Raw genomic sequence first — 22307 nt, 5'->3', positions numbered from 1 at the left:
TTGGGTCCTGTATTTCACAATGACATAGAGGTTTTCATAATCACAGCCACCAGAGACAGAGGGATGAACTGTGTCTACAGCTTCAGCTTCCAGAGAGGACACAGGCTCATACAGCACAGAGAGTCTCAATGTACAGCTTCATTATAGTGTGGAAAAATTATGTTTATTCAGAAGTGTTCAGCAGCCATTCGGAAGAGAACACCTTGGCCGTTGCCCCCGAGGTAATTTGAGTTTGAGGGGCCCTGGTTTGCAGTTCCACAAAGAGCCCCAAAGTAAGAATCTGTTTTTCCATATTCTTACTGTCTGATCCAGACTGTGTGAGACAAAGAGACGGTTACGATACCTACTGGACATTTTCTTTGACTTTACATTTAAATGTAACATGACCACAAGGTGGCGCCAGAAGATACGATACAAACAACTGACTGTGACACTGTGGACTGGGCTTTATAACAAGTACACCATCCCCCTGTTGGCATTATTCAAAATTCTGCCAAAATTAAAATATAGTTTATTTTTTTACAATGATATTTATTTAATCTGTCTAAATCAGAAAACCTTTATTGTCATTGTAAGATCTGTATACAATAAAATGATTGGTGCATAGAAACATGCAGAGAAGCAGCAGACACATAAAAACACAGGTCCTTATCATAGACCAGTGGTTTTCAAGGGTCCCAAGCAAAAAGAGGAATAACTGATTCCCCTTTTATCAATAACACAAAGTATGTATGACTATTCTGGTCATGGGTTTAAACACTTTCTGTAATAAAAGATCCTGCTTTTCTCTGGTTCTCTTCTTGATTTGCTCACGTGTCCAAGTCATGTAGTTACTTCAAGTTTTATTTTCTTTGCATATGTAATCATGTAATCATTTCCATGTCACAATTCTATCTGCTGCTCTTATATCAACTCATGTACTGATATATTCATTAGGTCACGCTCAGTATTATGCTGTGTGATCCAGATGTGATCCAGATGTACTCACTGTCATGTTTTACAGTTTATGTTTCACATTCATGTTTCTCAGTAACTGCTCATTACTCATCACAAGTATTGCTTATTATTCATCTCAAGTGTTATCTCTAATGTTCGCAATCATAACCTTCGTCCAAATACGCACGTGATTGTGAACAACAGGATGAGTTAGTTCCTCTATTTACTATATAAGGCAGGAAAAATCTAAGGCGTTGTCCTTCTTTTCCATTTTCCTGACCACTACATTTTAAAAACTGTTTTCGTGTTTTTGTTAACCTAAAATAAAAGGCTTAAACTTCACATCACACACCAACCCGGTTTGCCCGTCCACACCTGTCTGAAGGTAAGCCCCACTCCAGTGGATGGGTAGAGGTTAACTCCAGCTAGGTCTGATGTAGATCCTATGAGCCCAGAGGTACACAGAGAACTGTTTTATATTAGGGTGACTGACTATCCGGCTGTCCCTAATAGTAAGGCTGCCTAGTACATTTAGCTCTTTTGGGATCTGGCCCGCTGCACCGTCAAGGCCTGGCACTCCCGACCCTGTCTCTCATGCAGATACTTTTTGAGTTCAAGGATAAGGGAGTCTTAATGTTTATGAGTCTTATCTCTATGAAACACAATAAAGATACAATATGAGGAAGAACCTCAGGGTCAGGCTGTCGTATAAGCTGCTCTGCTTTGATCCTTTAGCTGTGTAACATGGTCAGCTGGGTTCAACTGTTTACCATATGGTCGTGGAGACGGAGGATAACATGACACTGTTGAGATCATTTTTCCAAGTTATGAAATCAGAGTGTTATTCGTCTAAATGGCTTTGCAGTTTTTTGGCATCTGATGAATCTTGAGACCCATGAATGTATCACTCCCTGGCCTCCCTGGATCGTATTGCTTGGCTGAAGTTGATTTAAAAAAAAAAGAAAAGAAGAATGATGACTTAGTTAATAAATCCTGACAAAAAGCATTAGGCTTCCACTGGAGAGACAACAGACTGCAGCAGATGAAAACATCAGATGTGTGGCCTTTGTTTGAGCTTTGACTGATTAGGTGATCTCACTGTGTCTTCTTCAAATGAAATAGTTTAAATGCACCCAACTGGAGAAATAGCATCACCAATGCATCCAACATACACAGCAGTGAAAGGAAACACGCATGAGTCACATTTTCCTTTGCAAATTTTCTTGAAGCTCAGTTAGAAGTTGCTTAGATTTGGATGGAAAGTTGAAGCTGCCACAAATGCTTTGCCCTTTGTGTTTTGCTAACACAGGTGTGTTTTCAGTAAGGTTCAGAAAACCTGCTCATCTTAACCTCACCCTTAACTTCCTATTAGTCACGCAACTGGTTTGTGTTACAATCTTTATTGATTTTTATTTTCATTTCATCTGAGTGCTCTGCTGCATGGTGCACTACAGAAACCTCACTGAATGCAATAAGAGCTTTTCCACATTCTGGATTGATTACTAAAATGCTACTGTTGCTATGGAGAAGAAGGAAGTAACCATACGTTCAGACTGAAAGCGTTGAGAGGTAAAAAATTCACTCTGGCTGCCAAGGACGCTGTTGAGGTTGGTGAACGCTCTGACGTGGATGAAACAGAGAGCTTTGTTAGACACGTTAACGGTATCTTTGTTCCAGCTGACCACAGGTAGTGTATAAGTTAAAGATGTTAACGTTACTGCCTGATAGGCATCACATTGTCAAGCTACACTGTTTTGCATGCTATGGCGCTAGTTAGCAACTCCCTCCTATTTTCACCAAATATATCACAAGCTACACTTCACCAACTCCCCTGGAACACCTACGGTGTCAGACACCTTAGTCCAGGCATCAATTTTATGCGACAAATGCATCAAAGGTCAAGGGTCAGTGTGACCTCACGTAACACTTTTGAGTCATTACTCAAGACTCACACAGAAATTATTACAGAATTCCACACAAATGGTTCATATTTTATATAACTCTGGGTAAACATGTAATCTGAAATTAGTTTGAGTGGTGGAGGCAGACAACACAAGGTGGTCTTTGTAGTCTCTGTAAACAAACAGGGACACATTGTATTATCTTTTCCATTGTGCTTCAGAACAAAAGTTTGACGGGCACAAAAGTTTACACAGTTGTTTTCTTTAGTGTTCTCTAGAGCAGAGCACCTCTACGTTCCAAAAGCCAAACCAATCGGCTCATTACCACAAAGTCACCTGGACGGCCACACCGCCGAAGAAACGCCACTGACAGGCTGCGGCTGCTCGACCCCAGGAGACGCCGGCTGACAGAAAATGAATGACTTCCTGTCACTTTGACGTTCATGTTGCTTTGGGTCTGAACAAGGTATAAATTCAAATTTTAACCTCTGTGATTGCAAGATTCTTACTGAAATGCACCTTGGGAGTTGTAGTTGATTTGTTTTATGGTTTTTGAACACAGTCTGGTGTCTTTGACACAGTTTAACAAAGTTTTTCATCGTACATGCTGATAATTGATTGAGTTTCATGTCCATTTAAGTTCTAACACTGTCTAACTCTTCCTCTGTATGTCCAACATGTTAAAGGTTCATCCTCTGGGGAGCATCAGTGGGCTCAGTAAACTTCATGGCAGCCTCTCTGTTAGATGTTAATGGTCGGCTAGATGAAAGATCAAGGGGCAACAAAATGATTTTCCTCTGGGGATCATGAACACATACTTTCATGATCAGCTTGCTAATAGGTTTAAATATTTTCATTAGGACCAACCATCATCATCATCCTCAGTCCTGCTGCTACTGGAACAAGAGGAGAAATGAATATTTCTCTCTGTTAATCCTGTTAGTGTGGTGCAGCACAACACAGCCATTGTTTTGCTTTTCTGTTCACACGTCTCTCTGTTGCAATCACTGTTGACCAAAGAGCAAATGCCATAGCAGCTACAGTCATGTAGACCCCCACCAACCCCCCCCCCCCCCCCAACCCCCGTGTCAGCAGGACAGATTCCACTGCATCCAGTTCACTTTACATTTATATCACTCAGATGGATTCAAACCAAACACACACAGAAAGGTTCACTTCTTTCTAAAGTTACATGTTGTGTTTACGTGCACACACACAGAGAACATGCAGCAGTTTTAAACCACAAACACTCACTCACACACACACACACACACACACACACACACACACACACACACACACACACACACACACACAGTTAAAGTTGAAAGCTGTTGATTTACAGACAGATTGTAGATGTTTAACAGGAGGAGGCGTGTTAACTCTGAGCACAGAATAAATCTCTCCCTCACTCTTTGAAATTCTCTACACTGTCTGACCGATTTCCTCTCCTCACTTCTCCTCCTCCTCCTTATCTCCACCCCACAGCACCAGAGACTGTGGATCAGCTCACACAGTGAATACAAATACTGTGGGAGCCACCGCCTACAGCTCTGACTCCAGGTCAGCTTCAGGACCTTTTACCTGACTACAGCTGTGTCTCAGTCCAGTGAGAGTTCAGGTTCTGAAGTCACCATGGTGGACAGCATGGACATGGAGAAGCAACAGAAGCGCTACTGCGTCCGTGGTAAGCATGTAGTCATCATATGTGTGACGGTGGTGGTGTGCTCTTTGGCGGTGGGCCTCGGGGTGGGCCTCTCCAAGCCAGACACCACCACCCCCTCCATCCCGCCCCCCACAGCAGAGCCTCCCCAGCCCCCTCCGCCTGGCAGAGGGCCTTGCACGCCTTCCACCGACTCCAGCGGGGACTGGAAGAATTTCCGTCTGCCCAACTATGTGAAGCCAGTCCACTATGACCTGCTCCTGGAGCCGGACCTGGTCGACGACACCTACACTGGCACTGTGGACATCCACTTAGAGGTCAACAAGCCCACCCGCCATCTGTGGCTCCACATCAGGGAGACGTTTGTCAGCGCCATCCCCAGACTGAAGATGCTGAATGGCCAGGGGGGGCAGAAGGAGATCCCAGTGAAGAGCTGCTTTGAATACAAACCTCAGCAGTACGTGGTGGCGGAGGCCGCAGAGGAGCTGCCCGTCACCGGACCAGGGGAGCAGTACGTGCTGAGCCTGGACTTCCAGGGCTGGCTCAACGGCTCCGTGGTGGGGTTCTACAGGGTCATCTACAACGAGGAGGGGACCACTAAGTAAGTGACAACACACACACAACACACATGTTCACAGAACAAAGAGAAAAGATAGCTCAGGTTCACACCCAGAGTCCAGGCTCACATCTAGAGTCCAGGTTCACATCCAGGGTCCAGGTTCACATCTAGAGTCCAGGTTCACATCCAGGGTCCAGGTTCACATCCAGAGTCCAGGTTCACATCCAGGGTCCAGGTTCACATCCAGAGTCCAGGTTCATGTTCACATCTAAGCTGTGTCCCACTTCAGGGGCCGCATCCTTCGAAGTCTTGGCCCTCGTAGCCTTTGTAGCTGTCATAGAAATGAGACAGTCTGGCCTACGGAGAATTCCCTCTTTACGTCACCAACTGTTCCCAGCCATACTGTTGTGTCACACAGCCCCCACTCCTGTCGCCTAGCAACCTTGACCGCTTAGGTTGTGGTTGTACCGTCTTCATTGCAAACTTTATTTGATATTTCAATTATTTCAATTCATTTTTCAGCCAGTCTCTCAAGTAGAGAGAACAGTCTGTTCATCCTCTCCTCTGCCTCTCTCTGCAGCCTCATGTCCTCTGTGATGAGCTGTAACAGCTCATCATCTCTCTTTCTCTTTCTTTCTGCTGCTCCTGACTGGTTTCTCCTCAGTCTCTTCCCCCTCCTCATCTTCCTCCTCCTCCTCCTCCTCCTCCTCCTCCACTGCTGCACTTGGCCCTGGTGTGTCCTCAGGGATGGAGGCAATCAGGACAGGGGGTGTGATGAAATGACTCTGTCCCAACACCTCATCCATTAGGAGAAACCAAGGCCAAGTAGCAGTGGTGGGGTTCCCGCTCACTCCCTCTCCTGACCCTGGAAAACTTACAATCCTAACACAGAGGAAACCAAACATGGCAGTGACAAACAACAGCAGCAAAACTGATTTCAGCAAAAGTGTGTTTATTAACCTGTATGATTAAAACAAATAATTTGAATCACGAGTCATCATCCCCAGCAGGCACATTTTCTCAAGACTTGTCCTTACGGAGAGAAAACAAGAGAACCAACAATGTTAACACTGGGATGCAAATATAGGGAGATTGGGAAAGATACAGGACAGAAAACAAAATCCCAGAAAAATATTTTACTTGGATACAATATTTTGGATTGTGACTATGTGACAATCATGGCTGGCTTCCGTGTGACAGCACTACAAACAACATAACAAAAAAAGGGTGTTGCTACATCTACTGGTTGTGAGGTTTAATTTAACTGTGACTTTACTTACATGGTGGCAAAATGGAGATATTAGCTGAATCTTTTTGATCCAGCACCCGTGACAGTACCTTTGTATGTGCGTGCTTTACACCTTGATTGCCCCAGTGGCCGTCATTCTCCCTCTCCCATTTATATTCATACAGTTAAGTAAAAATGATCTATGAAATTGACACAATCTTGGTAAGATGTCAAATTTTGAACTTTTACAGCCTTTTCTGTAACATCGGTTGTGGACAACCGAGCGGCGCTTAAGTGCTACAGCTCCAGGTAGCTAGCTAGCTAAAATTTAATAGTTGTACCGTTAACTGTTGAACTGAGCTGAAAACAATACTTACATTTAACAGTGTAATCCTCAGGCTCTCTGTCGTGTTGTTTGGTGCCATACTATATTCATTAGTGGCGGGCAAAGAATCTTGGGAAAGGTTGGGCTATGAAGGATCAACCTGTTGGAGCCTTCATTGCTCGGGAAAAGGAGGACACGTTTGTCGAGCCTTTGAAATGAGACGTAAAGGTTTGGTAAAGATGGAGGTTTGGATTAAATGTAAATAAGCATATTATATATTATAAGAAATCACTGTATGTTGAGTGGTGAGGGTCTGGACAGTCGAGGACAGTGGGGGCTGGAACCAGTGAGTGATTGTGAAGTGGATCAGTGTGATGTGTATTTCCTATAGTCTGTTTGTTAATAGTCCGACTGCAGCTACAATCCTACAGCAGCTGCAGACGGAGACACAGTCATCAGGCTGTCAGAAAACAAAGTAACAGAGCAGTAATATCATGCACAACACTGAGTCAGATGTTTATGTAATGAACTGTTAATAACTCACTATGCACTGATCTCAGTTAATGATGGTGTTTGTTCAGCCTGGCAGCGCCTCACAAACAGCACGTTTCAGAACTGTTGGTGTCTAAAGGTTTATTCCCACAAGTGTTCCCTCTCTGAAGGATAGAACAAGCCCACATATACTGTCATCAAAGACAAGATCAGGCTGAAGCTGCTCATTCTGGTAGGGGGTCTAGACCAGACCAGACCAGACCAGACCAGACCAGACCAGACCAGGGGCTGGTTCACAAAGATATTTTAGACTGGTCTGTAGTGTCGGTCCAGTCTTAGTTTGGCTCACAGTACAGCTCAGTATAATGTTTCCCCAAAATAAACACTGACTCATTTTAAGCCACAAACATTGGAAACCTTACCCATTTTTCTTTTTACTGTTTCACTCTTCCAGTTAAATGCCCTTGTAACTTGAATTCTTCCATAAGACGAACATTTTCTGCTGGGGTAAACAGAGGTGAGCGGTTTGATGCAGTTCAGCCATTTTTTTCATTTTGAAAGAAGTCTTAATTTACCCAGAATTCATTGTACAGCTTAAGATAGTCAAGCACTGAACTGCTTTGTGCAACAAGTGAATATAGGCATCTATCTGAAGTCCGACTAAGCTGACTAGGCTGAGTTTAGTTCTTGACTATCTTAAGCCGGACTGTGGTACAATGAATTCTGGGTAAATTAAATGGCCAACCGAATCCAACCACTGAGCTCCATTTACCCCAGCAGAAAATGTTTGTCTATTCGAAGAATTCGACAGTTACAAGGACGTTTTCCTTTGGAAATTCAGTGAAGAGTGAAACAATAAAAAGAAAAATCTGATATAAAAAAAAAATGCTTTCTCTTCTCTGCTCTCTCCATAACAATGTTAGCAAACCACAAATTATGAGCCATTCCTTCCAAGGTTTTGTTCGTGCTAGTGGTCAGCACAGGTGTCATTGATTGTTACCATGGTTGAGTTAGCCTGGGGGTAAGCTGTCTAATGTTTTTTTCTTTAAACTTGTCAGTGTTTATTTTTGTGAAACAGCATTAACAAGAACAGAAACAGAAACATCAACTCTCATTCAACATATCAATAAATCTTTCTAATAGCTGTTAAGTGTGTTTTTATTCTCTATGTCCCACAAAACCAACATTTTCAGAACAAGAAATGAGAAAGTAATGAAGATTAATTCATAATTGACCTTGAAAACAGAAATTTAATAAATCAATCCCAGTGGTCTTCATCAGACCATGTGAAGCAGAGACGTACAGTAGATTTTCTGTTTTCCACATAAATTCAAACCACTTTTCAAATCTTCAAGAGCAAAATTGTTAAAAATGACTCAACACACACATCACCCACCTTATTTTAACAGTCCACACTGTCTAATGTAAAGCTCTTGGTGTCAAACACTTCCAGGTGGAATAATAATTTGCTTCTGACCTCCAGAAAAATTGCTGCAACTGATCATGAGCCAACAGATGCCCGCAAGTCGTTCCCCTGCTTCGATGAGCCCAACAAGAAGGCCACGTTCAAGGTCTCCATTGTTCATGATGCTCATTATGAGGCTCTGTCCAACATGCCAGTCGAGGTAAGACTCAAGTCAACAGTGATAAACATCTGTCCAGCAGCATCACCCAGGACAGCACTGAATTTTTCCTCATTCACAAAATCCTTCTGTCCTGTCAAAGTCAACCACAATAACACATCTGAATTAGCCTCTAAGTCTATTACATTTATAACACTGTACTGAAACAGACAACACAAGAACAATGCTGCTGTTTGGGTCTTCTACATGTAACATGAATGGGATAGACTTTCAGCATCGTATCATGTATCCAAGAGAGCAAAATAAATCTGGTCCATACTTGGGCCGCATGTTTGTTTTTCTTCTGGCCCAGTGTCATGCCAGTTCCATGGCCCAAATCTGGCCCATATTGTCAGATGCTACTTTTACATCTGGACCACTTCTGGCATGCACACAGAAAATCTTCCAGCTGTCAGTCATTACCACAGGATAACAACCAGACTCTGCCCAGATGTGGAAGTGTATGGGCCAGACTCGGGTTAATGACCCAGGCATATGTTGGGCCAGAAGTTTCATTTTGCTATCTGTGATGAGGTGATCGTGTGTATGTTTTAGATGATTTTACAGGTTTCTACTTTTAACTCTGATCAGTTGAGATCAGTGGTTCTCAACCTTTTCCAGCTCATGGCCCACTTGAAAATCTCTAACATTTTGGCATCTTACATCTGACCCCGTAACAATACGAACATTAATGATGACCTTCAGATCTGAGCTGAAAGCAGGAGAAACATGTAGAAGGCTCAATTTTTCTTTTTTGTTTGACAGGACAGATCACTTTTCGATTCACCATCTATCTCTTGACTCTTGCTTTTTAACTCTTGATGTTGCTAACCAACTATCTATTTTGATCCTCCAAAATAAATATCCTCCTCCCTCCCTTGTCATGGATGAAATGTTTTAGAACAAATTCAGACTGAGATAGCAAACAAGTATACCATGTGGTCCGACAACATAAAAGTTCCTATCATTGGCTAATCACAGTGATAGACCTTAATACAAGAGGAAAAAAACAATGAAAACATCTTTAATCTTTAGTATTTAAAAACATTATTCATATTTTTAATTCATGTATTTTTTTTAATTATATTTTTGTTGTGCAAATCTAAGTTGGCCCACTTGCAAAACCTTCCCCCTGGTGGAGGGTTGGGAATCAGAATAGAGTTACAGTTACTGAAACCTGTCTGTCATGGAAATAGTCTATCACAGCAGCCTTGTTTTGTTTTTTTAATTTTGCCTCAGTTATTTTACTTTTTTTTATTGAGTTAATTCAAGTCATTTTGACTGGGGAGAAGAGCCATGTGAAAAATCGTCAAAAGTCACAATCCACGAATAACTACTAATAATGACTGCTTTGAGTTCCTTGATGTACTGAGATACTTGCTAGTAAAACTGTTCATAATCCTGTTGGCCTCCTGTTGGCTGCTGGAGGTGGAGTGAGTATTTCCATGGTTGAGCTGAACAAAAACCAAAGACAGAGGAAGCCAGGCTCGGAGTGAACACTGTGAATACCAAACAGCAGAAAGATCAATCTTGTGCCTCTGTTTTGGGGCTCGGGGGTTCCACCCTCTACAGGCTGAGTGACACCCACAGTAACCCATTAGCCTTTTGCTCCGCCTCTACAGGGCACCCCTCAAAATCTGGCTGACAACAAACTGAAGACATCCTTCGAGAAGTCCATCCCAATGAGCACCTATCTGGTGTGTTTCGCAGTGCACCAGTTTAAACACGTGGAAAGAAAATCTGCTCGAGGAATTCCTGTAAGTTCACCATCATGTGCTACAATAAAGCACTGTTCAAATGAAACTGATAGATGTAAACTGTCAGGCACATCCTGATACACACACTCACACCTGTGTGTTTTGTCTTCCTCTGCTGTCACAGCTGAGGATTTATGCTCAGCCCAGTCAGCTGAAAACAGCAAAGTATGCAGCCGACACCACCAAGGTCATCTTTGATTACTTTGAGGAATACTTCAACATGACGTACTCCATCCAAAAACTGGGTAAGTTTAGATAAACTGCTTCATGTTAATGGAAACCTCTTATCACTACACAGTGATCATAGTGAGATACATGCTTTGTTTCTGGGGTCACAGTGTGTTCCTAATAAGAATGACAAGTCTAACAGTTCCTGCTAGCGCCCCTTAGTGGCTTCAGTTTTATTCTAGAGTGTTGACTATTCCAAATAAATGTGGATGTCAGACAGTGCATCATAGCCCATCTGTGCTGATAAAATACTCAAAAACAGAATAATGCACCTGGGTACAGCACTGATTTTAGAATTATGGGACTGAACAGAATTGTTTATTTACACCCATCAATGTAAAATAAGTAACATATATTTGTTTGTATATTTGTTGGAATATCAGGCACGTTTACAAGTTATTTACAACCTCATGTAGAGGTAATAACCCTCACTTATTCCAGAGATTTAAATCAGACAGTCCAAAGCCTTCCAACATATATCAAACAGTCATCAGCATACAGAGATGTACTGTATGGTTGTTTGTGGACAGTGATGGGATCATGATGCTGAGCAAGTGATTATGGTGATAAGGCAAGCAATAAAGGTGAAAGAATACAACCATTTCATTCTCATAAAGCCTCAGTTACTGTAAACGCATGAATCATTCGTTCACAGCCCAGAGAATAATTTATGAAACCAGTTGGAGTGAGGACATCCATGTGCAGTTTAATGTCAGTGTGAAGCCAGACCCAGTGGGTCTTTATAATTTTTCACAGTACTGAAGTTTCGCAGTATTGACCTCCCAAGATAAGGACTACATGGAAATGTCCTGTAGTAATTGTCCTAATGAAAGCAAAAGCATCTTAAAGCTAGTTCCACTGAAAACAAGCTGTTTATCAGTTCCTCTGTGCATGAAAACTTCAGTACATATAAACACTCATGGGTACTGTTGATCAGTAAAGTTCATGGTAATCTACTCAGTTGATCTTAATCTTCAGCTATATTGCTGGTATATGTCAAGATAATATCTCACAGTAACATAATGCAGTGACGCCATAAAAAACATGATAAGGTCTTACTTCTGCGGGATCTCTGTGTTGTCTCAATCCAGATAAGATAGCCATCCCTGACTTTGGGACCGGTGCCATGGAGAACTGGGGCCTGATCACCTACAGAGAGACCAACCTGCTGTATGATGAGAGCCAGTCTTCCTCCTACAACAAGCAGCGAGTGGCCAGTGTTATTGCCCACGAGCTGGTTCACCAGGTACCACTGTCTAGTTACTTATTACTAACTTTGTTTTATTTGTGTAATGGAACCACATGTTGCACGTGTCGGAATCTAGAAGTGGAATCCAAGACTTTACACACTGGACATGTTTTTCACTTTGCTATTCTGCATATGTCTAAAAGATTACACAAATGGTGTACTTTTTTTAAGTACTTAAACTTGAGTATTTCTATTGTATCCTGCTTTATACTTCTTTTTCACTATATTTCATGTCCAAGCATTTACTACAGTGGTTGCCGACCTTTTCCAACTCATGGCCCACTTGAAAATCTCAAAAATGTTGGCTGCCCACATCTGACAACTTAAAAATATAGAGGCCAAATGATACATTCCCACAGCACTTTTTATTTCAAATAACGTTCAAACATTCAGGACTGAACTGAGAGCAGAGGAAACATGTAGGAAGCTCCACAGTCTCCACTCTGGTTTATCACAGAGGCTTTAATTCAAGCAGGAATTTTAAATGTTTGTTATGTTTTTAAAGATCTTTTCAATAAAAACATTATTGATATTTTATAATTCATAATATTTATACAAATAATCACAAACTTTGTTGTATGACGTTTATTTAAATATTTGTGGGACTTGTAAGAATTAGGAATTTAGTCCATCTATCCAAACAAGCTTCAATAACATACACTGGTAAACCTGGTGCTGTGTTTATACAGTGTTGAACTCAAAATGAACCACCACTGATCCCTCACTGCTGTATCTTTGAATAGTTCATAAAACTTTATTGACTGCCTCATGACATCTTATCTGTCATCACCGTGAAACAGCTGAAATGCTGGAAAGATTTGTTCCCATCATGCATCATAAAAAGCTTGAACAATAACACATTAGGGATTTTAAACATTTACAGTTGGGAACTCTGAACTCTCTGTGTGAGATAAAGATAAAAGCATTGTTAAAAGAACAGTGAGCTGATTTGATGGATTTGTTTTTTTTCCATCACGTGGCTACATCAAACTGATAACAGTCTGTTTCATGTTTGGAACACACTGAGTTTCTACTGCTCCTTCACTCAACTGGTCTCAGTGAGCTCCATCCATCCTGAACTGGTAACTGGTTATAATGTAGTCCATCCACCTCAAGGTTGGATGTGTTGTTCACGCTGAAGCTTTTCTACTCAGCACAGCTGTAAAGAATGGTTATCTGAGTGACTATAGTCTTTCTGTCAGCTCCAACCAGTCTAACCATTCTCCTTTGACCTCTGACCTCTGACCTTTCTCATCAACACAGAGCTGCTGCTCACTGGATGCTTTTGTTGTTGCTCCATTCTGAGTAAAAACTGAGTGAAATCCAGGAGAACAGCAGTTTGAGAAACACTCAGACCAACAATCATGAAGCTCAAAGTCACTGAGGTCACATGTTTCCATGTTTCCTCATTAACTGAAGCTCCTCACCTGGATCTGCAGGAGTTTATGCACTGCTGACACATGATTGTCTGATGATTAAATGCCTGAATAAGCAGGTTTACAGGTGTTCCTAATAAAGTGCTTGGTGTGTTTATAGTCCATCAACAACTTTTCTCAACAAAATTGAATATGAGAGATTTACACAGCTCACAGTGGTCTGCACCTCACTGTTTTCAATGGTAGACACTGATCCAGATTGAAACCTGCCAGGATATAGATTCAATTCCATACACACCTTCCTTTGTTTGGACCCTTAAAGCTCATGTCCATTGTCTTTTTCCAGTGGTTTGGGAACATAGTGACGATGGACTGGTGGGATGACCTCTGGCTGAATGAGGGCTTTGCCAGTTTCTTTGAGTACGTTGGTGTGGAGAGAGCTGAACCCACGTGGGGCATGGTGAGTCTTTGTTTAACCATCAGTCACACTGACAATAGACCAGTCATGTTGATGATTGCTCTTTAACTGTTGTCCACAGCGAGACATCATGATCATCAGCGACGTGCTTCCTGTGATGGTGGATGACGCCCTCCTCTCCTCTCACCCAATCATTGTGAACGTGTCCACCCCAGCAGAGATCACCTCTGTGTTTGATGGCATCTCATACAGCAAGGTACGACCGCCGGAAAACCTCAGTGTAATGTTCAGAAAACCTTGATTCCTGTGGAAACCATGACGAATCAGTTTCATTACCGACAAAAACACAGACAAACAGTATCAGGGAAATTATCCAACTCTTTGCAGGGAGCGTCCATTCTTCGGATGCTGGAGGACTGGATGGGTAAAGACATGTTCAGAGACGGCTGTCGGGTAAGGCGAACATTGCTGCAGCTTCAGGACAGATCATTGCCAACGATTAATGTTCATTACAGGCTGATTCTGTTGGTTTTTAATTCTTTTTCATCTTTCACCAGAAATATTTGAAAGACTACTACTTCAAGAACGCCAAAACAGCCAACTTCTGGGCATCACTTGCTAGTGTGAGTTTGAGCTTTATCAGTTTTATCCTCAGTTTCTGTGCAAGGCCAGATTGATGTTATGAATGTGAGCTCAGAAGATGGATGTCATGTGTCATGTCTGAGTGTTAAGTACAGAACTGGAGTCAGGATGTGATTAGCCTAGTTTAGCATAAAAACAGTTTGCCTCAAGATGTCCAAAGTTCAAAAATACACGTACCATCACCTGGAAAAGCTCAGTGATTCACAATCTTTACTCAGAGATAACAATTAGTGGTTATAAAAGGAGTCATCATCTCAAACTACTTCCTGATAAACAGAAGTGTATCCATCCACTTAGTGCTTCTGTACAGTGTCTCCCCCTACTGTATAGCGTGGGTAGTTATTGGCTCATCAGTTCCAGTACACAACCCCTTCTCTGTTTGTGTATGGAATAAAAAATGTTAATCAGTGAGCCTCAGATGTGATGGACAGAGCCAGACTAGCTCCTTCCCCCTCTTTCTAGTCCTTATGCTATGCTAGGCTAACCACTTCCTGACTCCAGCTCTGTGATCAATCTGAATCTCACACTCAGACAGAAAAAAACATTTGTCTGTAACTTTCACACTTTCACCTCTCTGTGCTCAGGTGAGTGGCTTGCCTGTTGCAGAGGTGATGGACACATGGACCAATCAGATGGGTTATCCTGTGCTGGACCTGTCTGTCTCAGAGACAAATGCCAAACTGAGACAGAAGCGTTTCCTCCTGGATCCTCAAGCTGATGCCAACCTGCCCCCCTCACCTCTTGGGTAAGAGGATAGAAATAACAAATTCTCAGAGCTGTGTAGAAGTGGATGACGATGGTATTTGTTCTATTTTGGTAATATTACCCATCAAACACTGCAAAAAGACTAAAGGCTGATAAATACTGGCTAGCTGCATGAAGTTGCTGTGTTCATGTTCATTCTTTCATACATAGCAGTGAGCAGAAGTCAGTTATTTGTTACTGACAAGAAGAAAACTACTGAGTCTTTCTTTAACTTCTCGTGTCTTCACTCTCAACAAGCTCCACCGGCTACAACGTAACCTCAAAGCCTACGCATGTAGTTGCCATAGATCTGGTGCGCCTGTAAATGATCATCACTGCCACTAGGTGTCGCACTAGACCACCAGCATCTCACACCACAACAAGTAGCCGTCACTAATGAACAGATATGTAACATTATGAACCATTACGTTACTGACACATGGTTGAGAAGAAATAACTGTTCTGTGTCCAGCTGGACCCTCTCAGTAAAACCAGACCAGTATTTGCTCCATGGTCAGACTGGGAAAGAAATTCAGCCTTGGACTGATCCACTAGGCCACACAAATGACACTGATGGAGCCGGTAAAGACTTTAAAAAGCCCTCAGTCCAGTCCACCTGTGCTCTGGTCTCCTCTCTTTCTTTGTCTGAGGCCTCTTTAGATGAAAATGTGGTTTCTTCTTCAGTGAGGGAAATTATGAAAGGTTGCACTCACCTGAACGCTGCATACTGCACTGAGCCATCTCACCTGTGGGCAGAGCCTGTGTCTGTGGGGAGGACCAACGGTTCACTAACATGCACACGATACCAGAGCGGCTACCAAAACAAAGAACAGAGAAACTCAGATTACAACACACAAAGAGGGGGTGTGACACAGAAGTAGAAATCCAGCTTTAGAGACCAGCTGTTGAACATAGCATAGCATCTAGCAGCTAAAGTGCCGGAACTTTTTCCAAAGCAGAGTCATGAAAGATGATAACTGCAGCTTCGAACAATTAAATGAAAATGTACGGTTTAAATGTTTAAAGTGAATGTGCTTCTGTTACAGGTACAAATGGATGATCCCAGTGAAATGGCACTCTGTGAAAAGTGACAAGAATATGTTTTCCATGTTTAACAAGAGCAGCACAGGTAATGTGATCAATAATCAGCCTTTAAACCAGTCAGTGAAGTTCTCCTCATAATGACACCTAATAGTTAAACAGGGGAGAAAGAATAATACACTTGATCCAGTTCAAATATCCATTTCCACACACTAACTATTGACTGTTGATTATCAGAGCACGTCATCAGTGACTACTCTCCCTCTGTGGACGGTCTGCTGAAAGTCAACAATGATCACATTGGATTCTACAGAGTCAACCACGACAACCTCATGTGGACCGCCATCAGTCAGCAGCTTCAGAACAACCACACGGTAAAGCTGTCCTCAGAGACGTGAGCGTTGTCTGCTGTCGTGTTGTTTTTACAATGTTACACACAGGGATTTTCAGAATAAAGTTCAAATATTTAAAGGAAAAAGTTGTAATGTTTAGAGACTAAAGTCATTTTGTAATAAAAATCTATATGAGAAAAAACTAAAACTAAACATAACATAGAATTTTGGCTGACTTTATTTTATAACATTATCTTGTTATATTAAACTTTTTCCTCATAACTTTATAACTTAGAGATATTTAAACTTTATTCTCCAGAACCTATGAAAAACAGTGACCCTTAATACCTTTATATTCATTCTTTTGAACCTATATTAAATCAATTGTAGGTTTAAAACTAACAGACACAGGCATATTATTTAAAAAATGATTATTATTTAAATTTACATTTACCTTGGATGCTAACTTCATCTTCTGTTTGACTCACTTTTCTGTCTGAAACAGGAGTTTGACGCTGCTGATCGTACGAGCTACATTGATGATGTTTTTGCACTTGCAAGGTGAGAGTTCGCTCATATGAAACACCGTCTGAACCTTCACGTCTCTGGTCATTTACAGAGACTGTAAACCCTGCTTCCTCTCTCTGTTCAGGGCAGACATCATAGATTATGGTAATGCCTTCAATCTCACCATGTACCTGAAGAATGAGACTGATTACATTGTCTGGGACCGCCTGGCCTCCTCTATCGCCTATGTCCGGGACATGCTGTCAGGCAACGCTACAATCTACAAGAAGTTCCAGGTGAGCAGGCTGCCGATCCGTCCAGGTGTAAAAGATGTCTCATCATATCACCATTACATTTATTTGTGATCTAAAGTTTCAACCAACCATCTCAGCAAAATCAACACATTATTTTTTTTTTTTTTGCATTCTATGAAACATTTTAGTTTAAATCAATATATATCTATCATTACACCACAGCTGTGGATGGTGTGCAAATATTAATTGCACTAAGAATTCAAAGCAGGAAACACCTGTATTGGATACAAACAAATAATAAGTTACGATATGAATTTTAATAATCACAGCACAACTAAGTGAAGATACCGGTTTCTTCACCTAATTTTCCGATAACGCTCAACACACTGCAACTCAAGAAAACACATGCAAACAGACAAAACACAAATATATACATATATATGGAAACACATACATACATATATATATGGTCCAGTAATCACTTGTACTCCTCGAAACAGTTCATCAGTGAGTTTTTGTGTAGTTTCCCTGTGCTGATTAAGAACCATATTCTTCTTTCTTTCCTCTAGAAACTCTTCCGTGATCATGTGAAACAAATCTCTACACAGCTTGGATGGAATGATACTGGCACACAGACAGAGAGGTACACCAGGAACCATCACACAACTACACCAGCCACTCTCAGGTCTCCCCCTGGTCTGATCAGTGAGCTGCTGTTAATGAACATGTGTCTAACCCGTGCACTACTTTATCAGCTGATGTAAGATGGTGGTTTGGATGTGTGTGGCAGGTTACTGAGGGAGACCGTGCTCAGTCTGGCCTGTCAGATGGGGGATGAAGAGGCTCTGAAAGAAGCCTCTCGTATCTTTGACCAATGGATCGATGGAGGTCTCAGGTAACGCCACTCTGCTGTTTTATTCCTCACACACAGACAATAAAGTTTTCTACAGTAACAGACCTGCAACTGGAATATGTTGTATTTTAATCATTTGTGTGCATAACCAGCAGAATGAACCACATGACATCAAGAACTATTGCTCTTTGATTCATCCTGACCTGATATTTACTGGTGATGCTTTAAAAAACAACTGTGTGTTGTGTCACATGAAGTGTGTCCTCTCTGGTGACATGACCTCAAAGTCTCCTGACCCCTCTGACCTGCAGCAGCGTGGCGGTGAACCTCAGGCTGCTGGTCTACCGGTACGGCATGAAGAACTCCGGCAATGAGGCGAAGTGGAACACCATGTTCGAGAAGTACAAAAACTCGCCTCTGGCTCAGGAGAAGGACAAGCTGCTGTACGGACTGGCTTCTGTGGAGGACGTCCGCCTTCTCTACAAGTAAGCAGAACATCTCAACTTTACACAGCGTCCGATCCGATAACCTTCCACTGCGTTCTAGCCCTGCTGAGATCACGTGTGCGGTACTACAGTGGGTATACCTAACGGTGACATCACCTGGCACCAGAGACGAGCCAATAGTGGATGGACACATGGACATCCTGTTTTTACCTGCAGATGCCAGAGATTTATTTTTTTGTAAAGCTGCGCTTGGTTTAACCGTAACAGAAAGCTTTGTTGTTACAAAATCTTCTTCAAATGGTTTGAATCGTGTGTAAATCTTCAGCTCGCTCACGTTAAATGCAGACACACACTTTGTCCCACTGCTCACTGGATGCTGGCAGTGATGCAGGTTTATGGTTTGCACAACACAGATGATATGTGGCTGTTTTTTCCCCTGATGTCTCACTGTGGACAGAGGTCTGTGTTTTAACCCTTGTGCGTCTTTAGGGGAAAAAAACAACAGAGGTATTATGTTGTTATGTTAACAAACTGGATTTAAAGGATCAGAATCTTCAAAGAGATTGAATTTTTGGTAGTTATGATCAGGACAGAAAAATTCATTCAGTGAAAGTGTAAAATAATATTAATATATTATATTTTTGTTACAGTTTTTTATTCTTTTTATACACATATTTTTTTTTCTCTGAGGTCACAAGGTCAAGGTCAGTGTGACCTCACAAACCACGATTTTGGTCACAAATTCATACCCTAATTGTCACACAATTTAACTCAAATGTCTATAAGGATAAAATGAAGTGATGGCATTTTAAATCCAAAAGGTCAAAGGTCAACTTCGCTGCACTCGGCTGGAGGCATTGACACTGTGAGGTAGAGTCTGACCCGGTGCAGCTTCATTATGTGGAGAGAAAAACCTGTGTTCTGCCCCACAGGCTCCTGGAGGCCACCAAGAATGAGAACGTGGTGAGGAGTCAGGACCTGTTCACCGTGGTGCGCTACGTGTCCTTAAACCCTCTGGGACAGAGCATGGCCTGGGACTGGACCACACTGAACTGGGACTATCTGGTCAACAGGTCAGTCAGTCCACCAAGACTCCGCCCACAGCTGACAGAGACAGACAGGCTGAGACGTTTATCAACTGAAGCTCTTCTATAGAGAAACACGAATCCAACTGTCCTGTGAAAACCCAGTGCACCCACAGGTCCCCCCACCTCAGACCCGTACACATGGATTAACGTTATAGAGGGAGGTGGAGAATAAAACATTCACTATGTTCTCTGGTCATTGAAGTCATAGTTCTGGACAGCATTTTAATCATCAGGGAGAAACGAGATGTGGTCAGTAATGGACAGAGACGTTTGGCAGGACAAGACCAGGAGAGAGAGCCAAAGGCCTCCCCGGGGGGGAGAGGAGAAGGGGGGGGGGGGTGACACAGATATTATTCAGTTTGACTTACACTTCCCAAGGAAATGATAACATCCAACATCCATAAAACTGCTTGGAAACAAGAGGAGAGACCCTGAGAACATTCAGACGGTAAAATAGGAATAGGAATCCAGAACCTTTAATGGTCATTGATCATTTTTTAATTTTCCTTTCATCACTATTTTTGTTTGAAACCAAAAACTAATTCATATGTTTTTTTGTTTTTTTGAAATTCTAAACCAAAAACAAGATCACATGCACTATTCGTTTTTCTCATTTGGCAGAGACAGTCGATTGGTGGACAGACAGGAAAAGGAAGTGAAGCGTAAAAAAAAAAAGTCCAAAAATAAAAGCCCAGAGGATATAAAAGTGTAAGCAAGCACAGGATCTACAACAGGGTAATGTTTGAAGATAGATAGATCCATGTGATGTTTGATGCTGACACAGTCACACAGTCAGAGGCGTTTCACAGGCCACGTGTTACCAGCTCGTTTCTAAACCCTTTCTGCTGGTGTGGACTGGAAACGGCCTCACAGCTCCATGAGCTGATGCAAATAGCAAATATAACCGTAAGCTTAAAAATATCCAAAAACTGTTCTACGGACTTAATATCACAACATGATTACGTCAGCTCTGGCTTTAGCTGTGACTCACACAGTCACAAACCTGACCTCTTGTTGTCATAAAATGATTCCAGGGTGTATTTTAGAGGAAGACTACAGCGCCATGTGACTGTATCAGCTGATGAGGATGAAATCTGTTAAAGTGACTAAACATGCGTCTGAATAAAGAAGATAAGATAAGACTAAAAGCAGAACTGTGAAGTTCAGTCAGATGAGGTTAGAACCCAAAACCATGTCACCTCGTTTTACATCAAAACTGCATCGTGTTGTAGTTGTCGACCTACGGTCAAACATGTTTGAACGTCCTCTGTTCACAGGTACACCATCAACGACAGGAACCTCGGTCGTCTGCTCAGTCGAATCACCACCACCTACAACACAGAGCTCCAGCTGTGGAAGGTCAGCTGTTTCCTTTGCTGTGTGTGTGTGTGCGTGCGTGCTTGTGTGTGTGTGTGTGTGTGTGTCAGGAACCTGCACACTTAATATGAAATCCTATATTCATATTATAATGATACAGATGTGTGTTTTAGAAGGAAAGTGAATCTCTGGTCCAGTTTTATAACCAGGAAATGAGTTCATAGTTGAGTCTATTTTTGGCACTTAAACACTTTTATATAGAGAAGATATAAAGAAGCTGCTACAGGAAACAGTCTTGTAAAGGGAGGGAAACACTATCTTAAGGGGAACGGACTTCCACGCAACACCAGCATGTTTTTCAGAGCCTCACTACGCAAGTTGTGTAGGACTCCACAAATTATGCAAGGGCCCCGCCCCGAAATCGATAAAAAATCAGACCAAAAAGCGAATCAACGAAAGGGTATCACTGAACGACGGCTGTGAGCAAGATATAATATCTGACTTTGTCAGTAGAGGTTGTCGGTTTGGGTCCAGGTCTCTGGTGACACGTGTCTCTCTGCTGGTCTTGTAGATGGAGCATTTCTTCGGCCTGACTCCAGATGCTGGAGCTGGGCAGATGCCCCGGCAACAGGCCCTGGAGACGGTGAGGAACAACATCGCGTGGATCAGGAGGAACGGGGGCGAGATCGCGGGCTGGCTGGAGGCCAACGTGGTCTGAGACAGCAGCAGTGACTGGAGACAGGAACTCTGTAACTGAAGAACGAGATCATCACAGACCCCTGCTGCTGTACATGTGGTCTTCTCCCAGTCAGTACGTACTGTACACGGGGAGTTACGGCTGAGATTAGGTTCTGTTTGAAGCTCTTATTAGTTCTTTACATCAGTTAAATTCATTCTTCAACAGATCTAAGTCCAAGTCTGTGATCCACAAGAGTCCACATCCAGTCTCAGTCCAGTCAGCAGAAACAGTCATGTTGTCATTTACTACTGCTGTCACTAATTAAACAGTGAGCTCCTGTTTCATGTAAATTAACTCTGATAGTTGTTGTACTGTGTTCTCTTATCATGTCGGTAAGAAAGTTGTTATTGATCACTGAAGATCTCTCATCTCTACTAACAATCATTTCTGATCCTGAAGGATATTTATAGTCTCTTCAATATTTTTTTTGTAAAACTTTAACTTATATAAAAAATAAAAAGCCTGAATTATTTTGTCACAAATACAAATGTTTGTATGATACTCTCTGTCGAACTGAATAAAAACTATTTTGAATGTTAGGTGTCGGACTTCTCATGATCACAGTGTAGGTTCATTATGAATGTTATGTC

At 42.0% G+C, this 22307-nt stretch overlaps 1 protein-coding gene across 1 annotated transcript; it reads left to right on the top strand.

The window, feature by feature from the left end:
* The first annotated feature begins 3978 nt into the window (after positions 1-3978).
* Positions 3979-22251, top strand: enpep (glutamyl aminopeptidase). Its single transcript, XM_056392723.1, has 20 exons — positions 3979-5101; positions 8588-8729; positions 10349-10483; positions 10608-10728; positions 11803-11957; positions 13683-13796; positions 13876-14010; positions 14142-14207; positions 14312-14377; positions 14981-15141; positions 16187-16269; positions 16419-16555; positions 17019-17074; positions 17166-17316; positions 17844-17917; positions 18065-18169; positions 18439-18612; positions 19506-19646; positions 20939-21020; positions 21550-22251. Exons 1-20 carry the CDS (start codon positions 4473-4475, stop codon positions 21694-21696), a joined length of 2874 nt encoding a protein of 957 aa, XP_056248698.1. The 5' UTR covers positions 3979-4472; the 3' UTR covers positions 21697-22251.
* The last annotated feature ends 56 nt before the right edge of the window (positions 22252-22307 follow it).

This window comes from Seriola aureovittata, chromosome 13 (assembly GCF_021018895.1).
Source record: "Seriola aureovittata isolate HTS-2021-v1 ecotype China chromosome 13, ASM2101889v1, whole genome shotgun sequence".
Taxonomy (NCBI): Eukaryota; Metazoa; Chordata; class Actinopteri; order Carangiformes; family Carangidae; genus Seriola; species Seriola aureovittata.
Note: the sequence above shows the minus strand (reverse complement) of the source record. Positions and strands in the feature narration are given on the sequence as shown.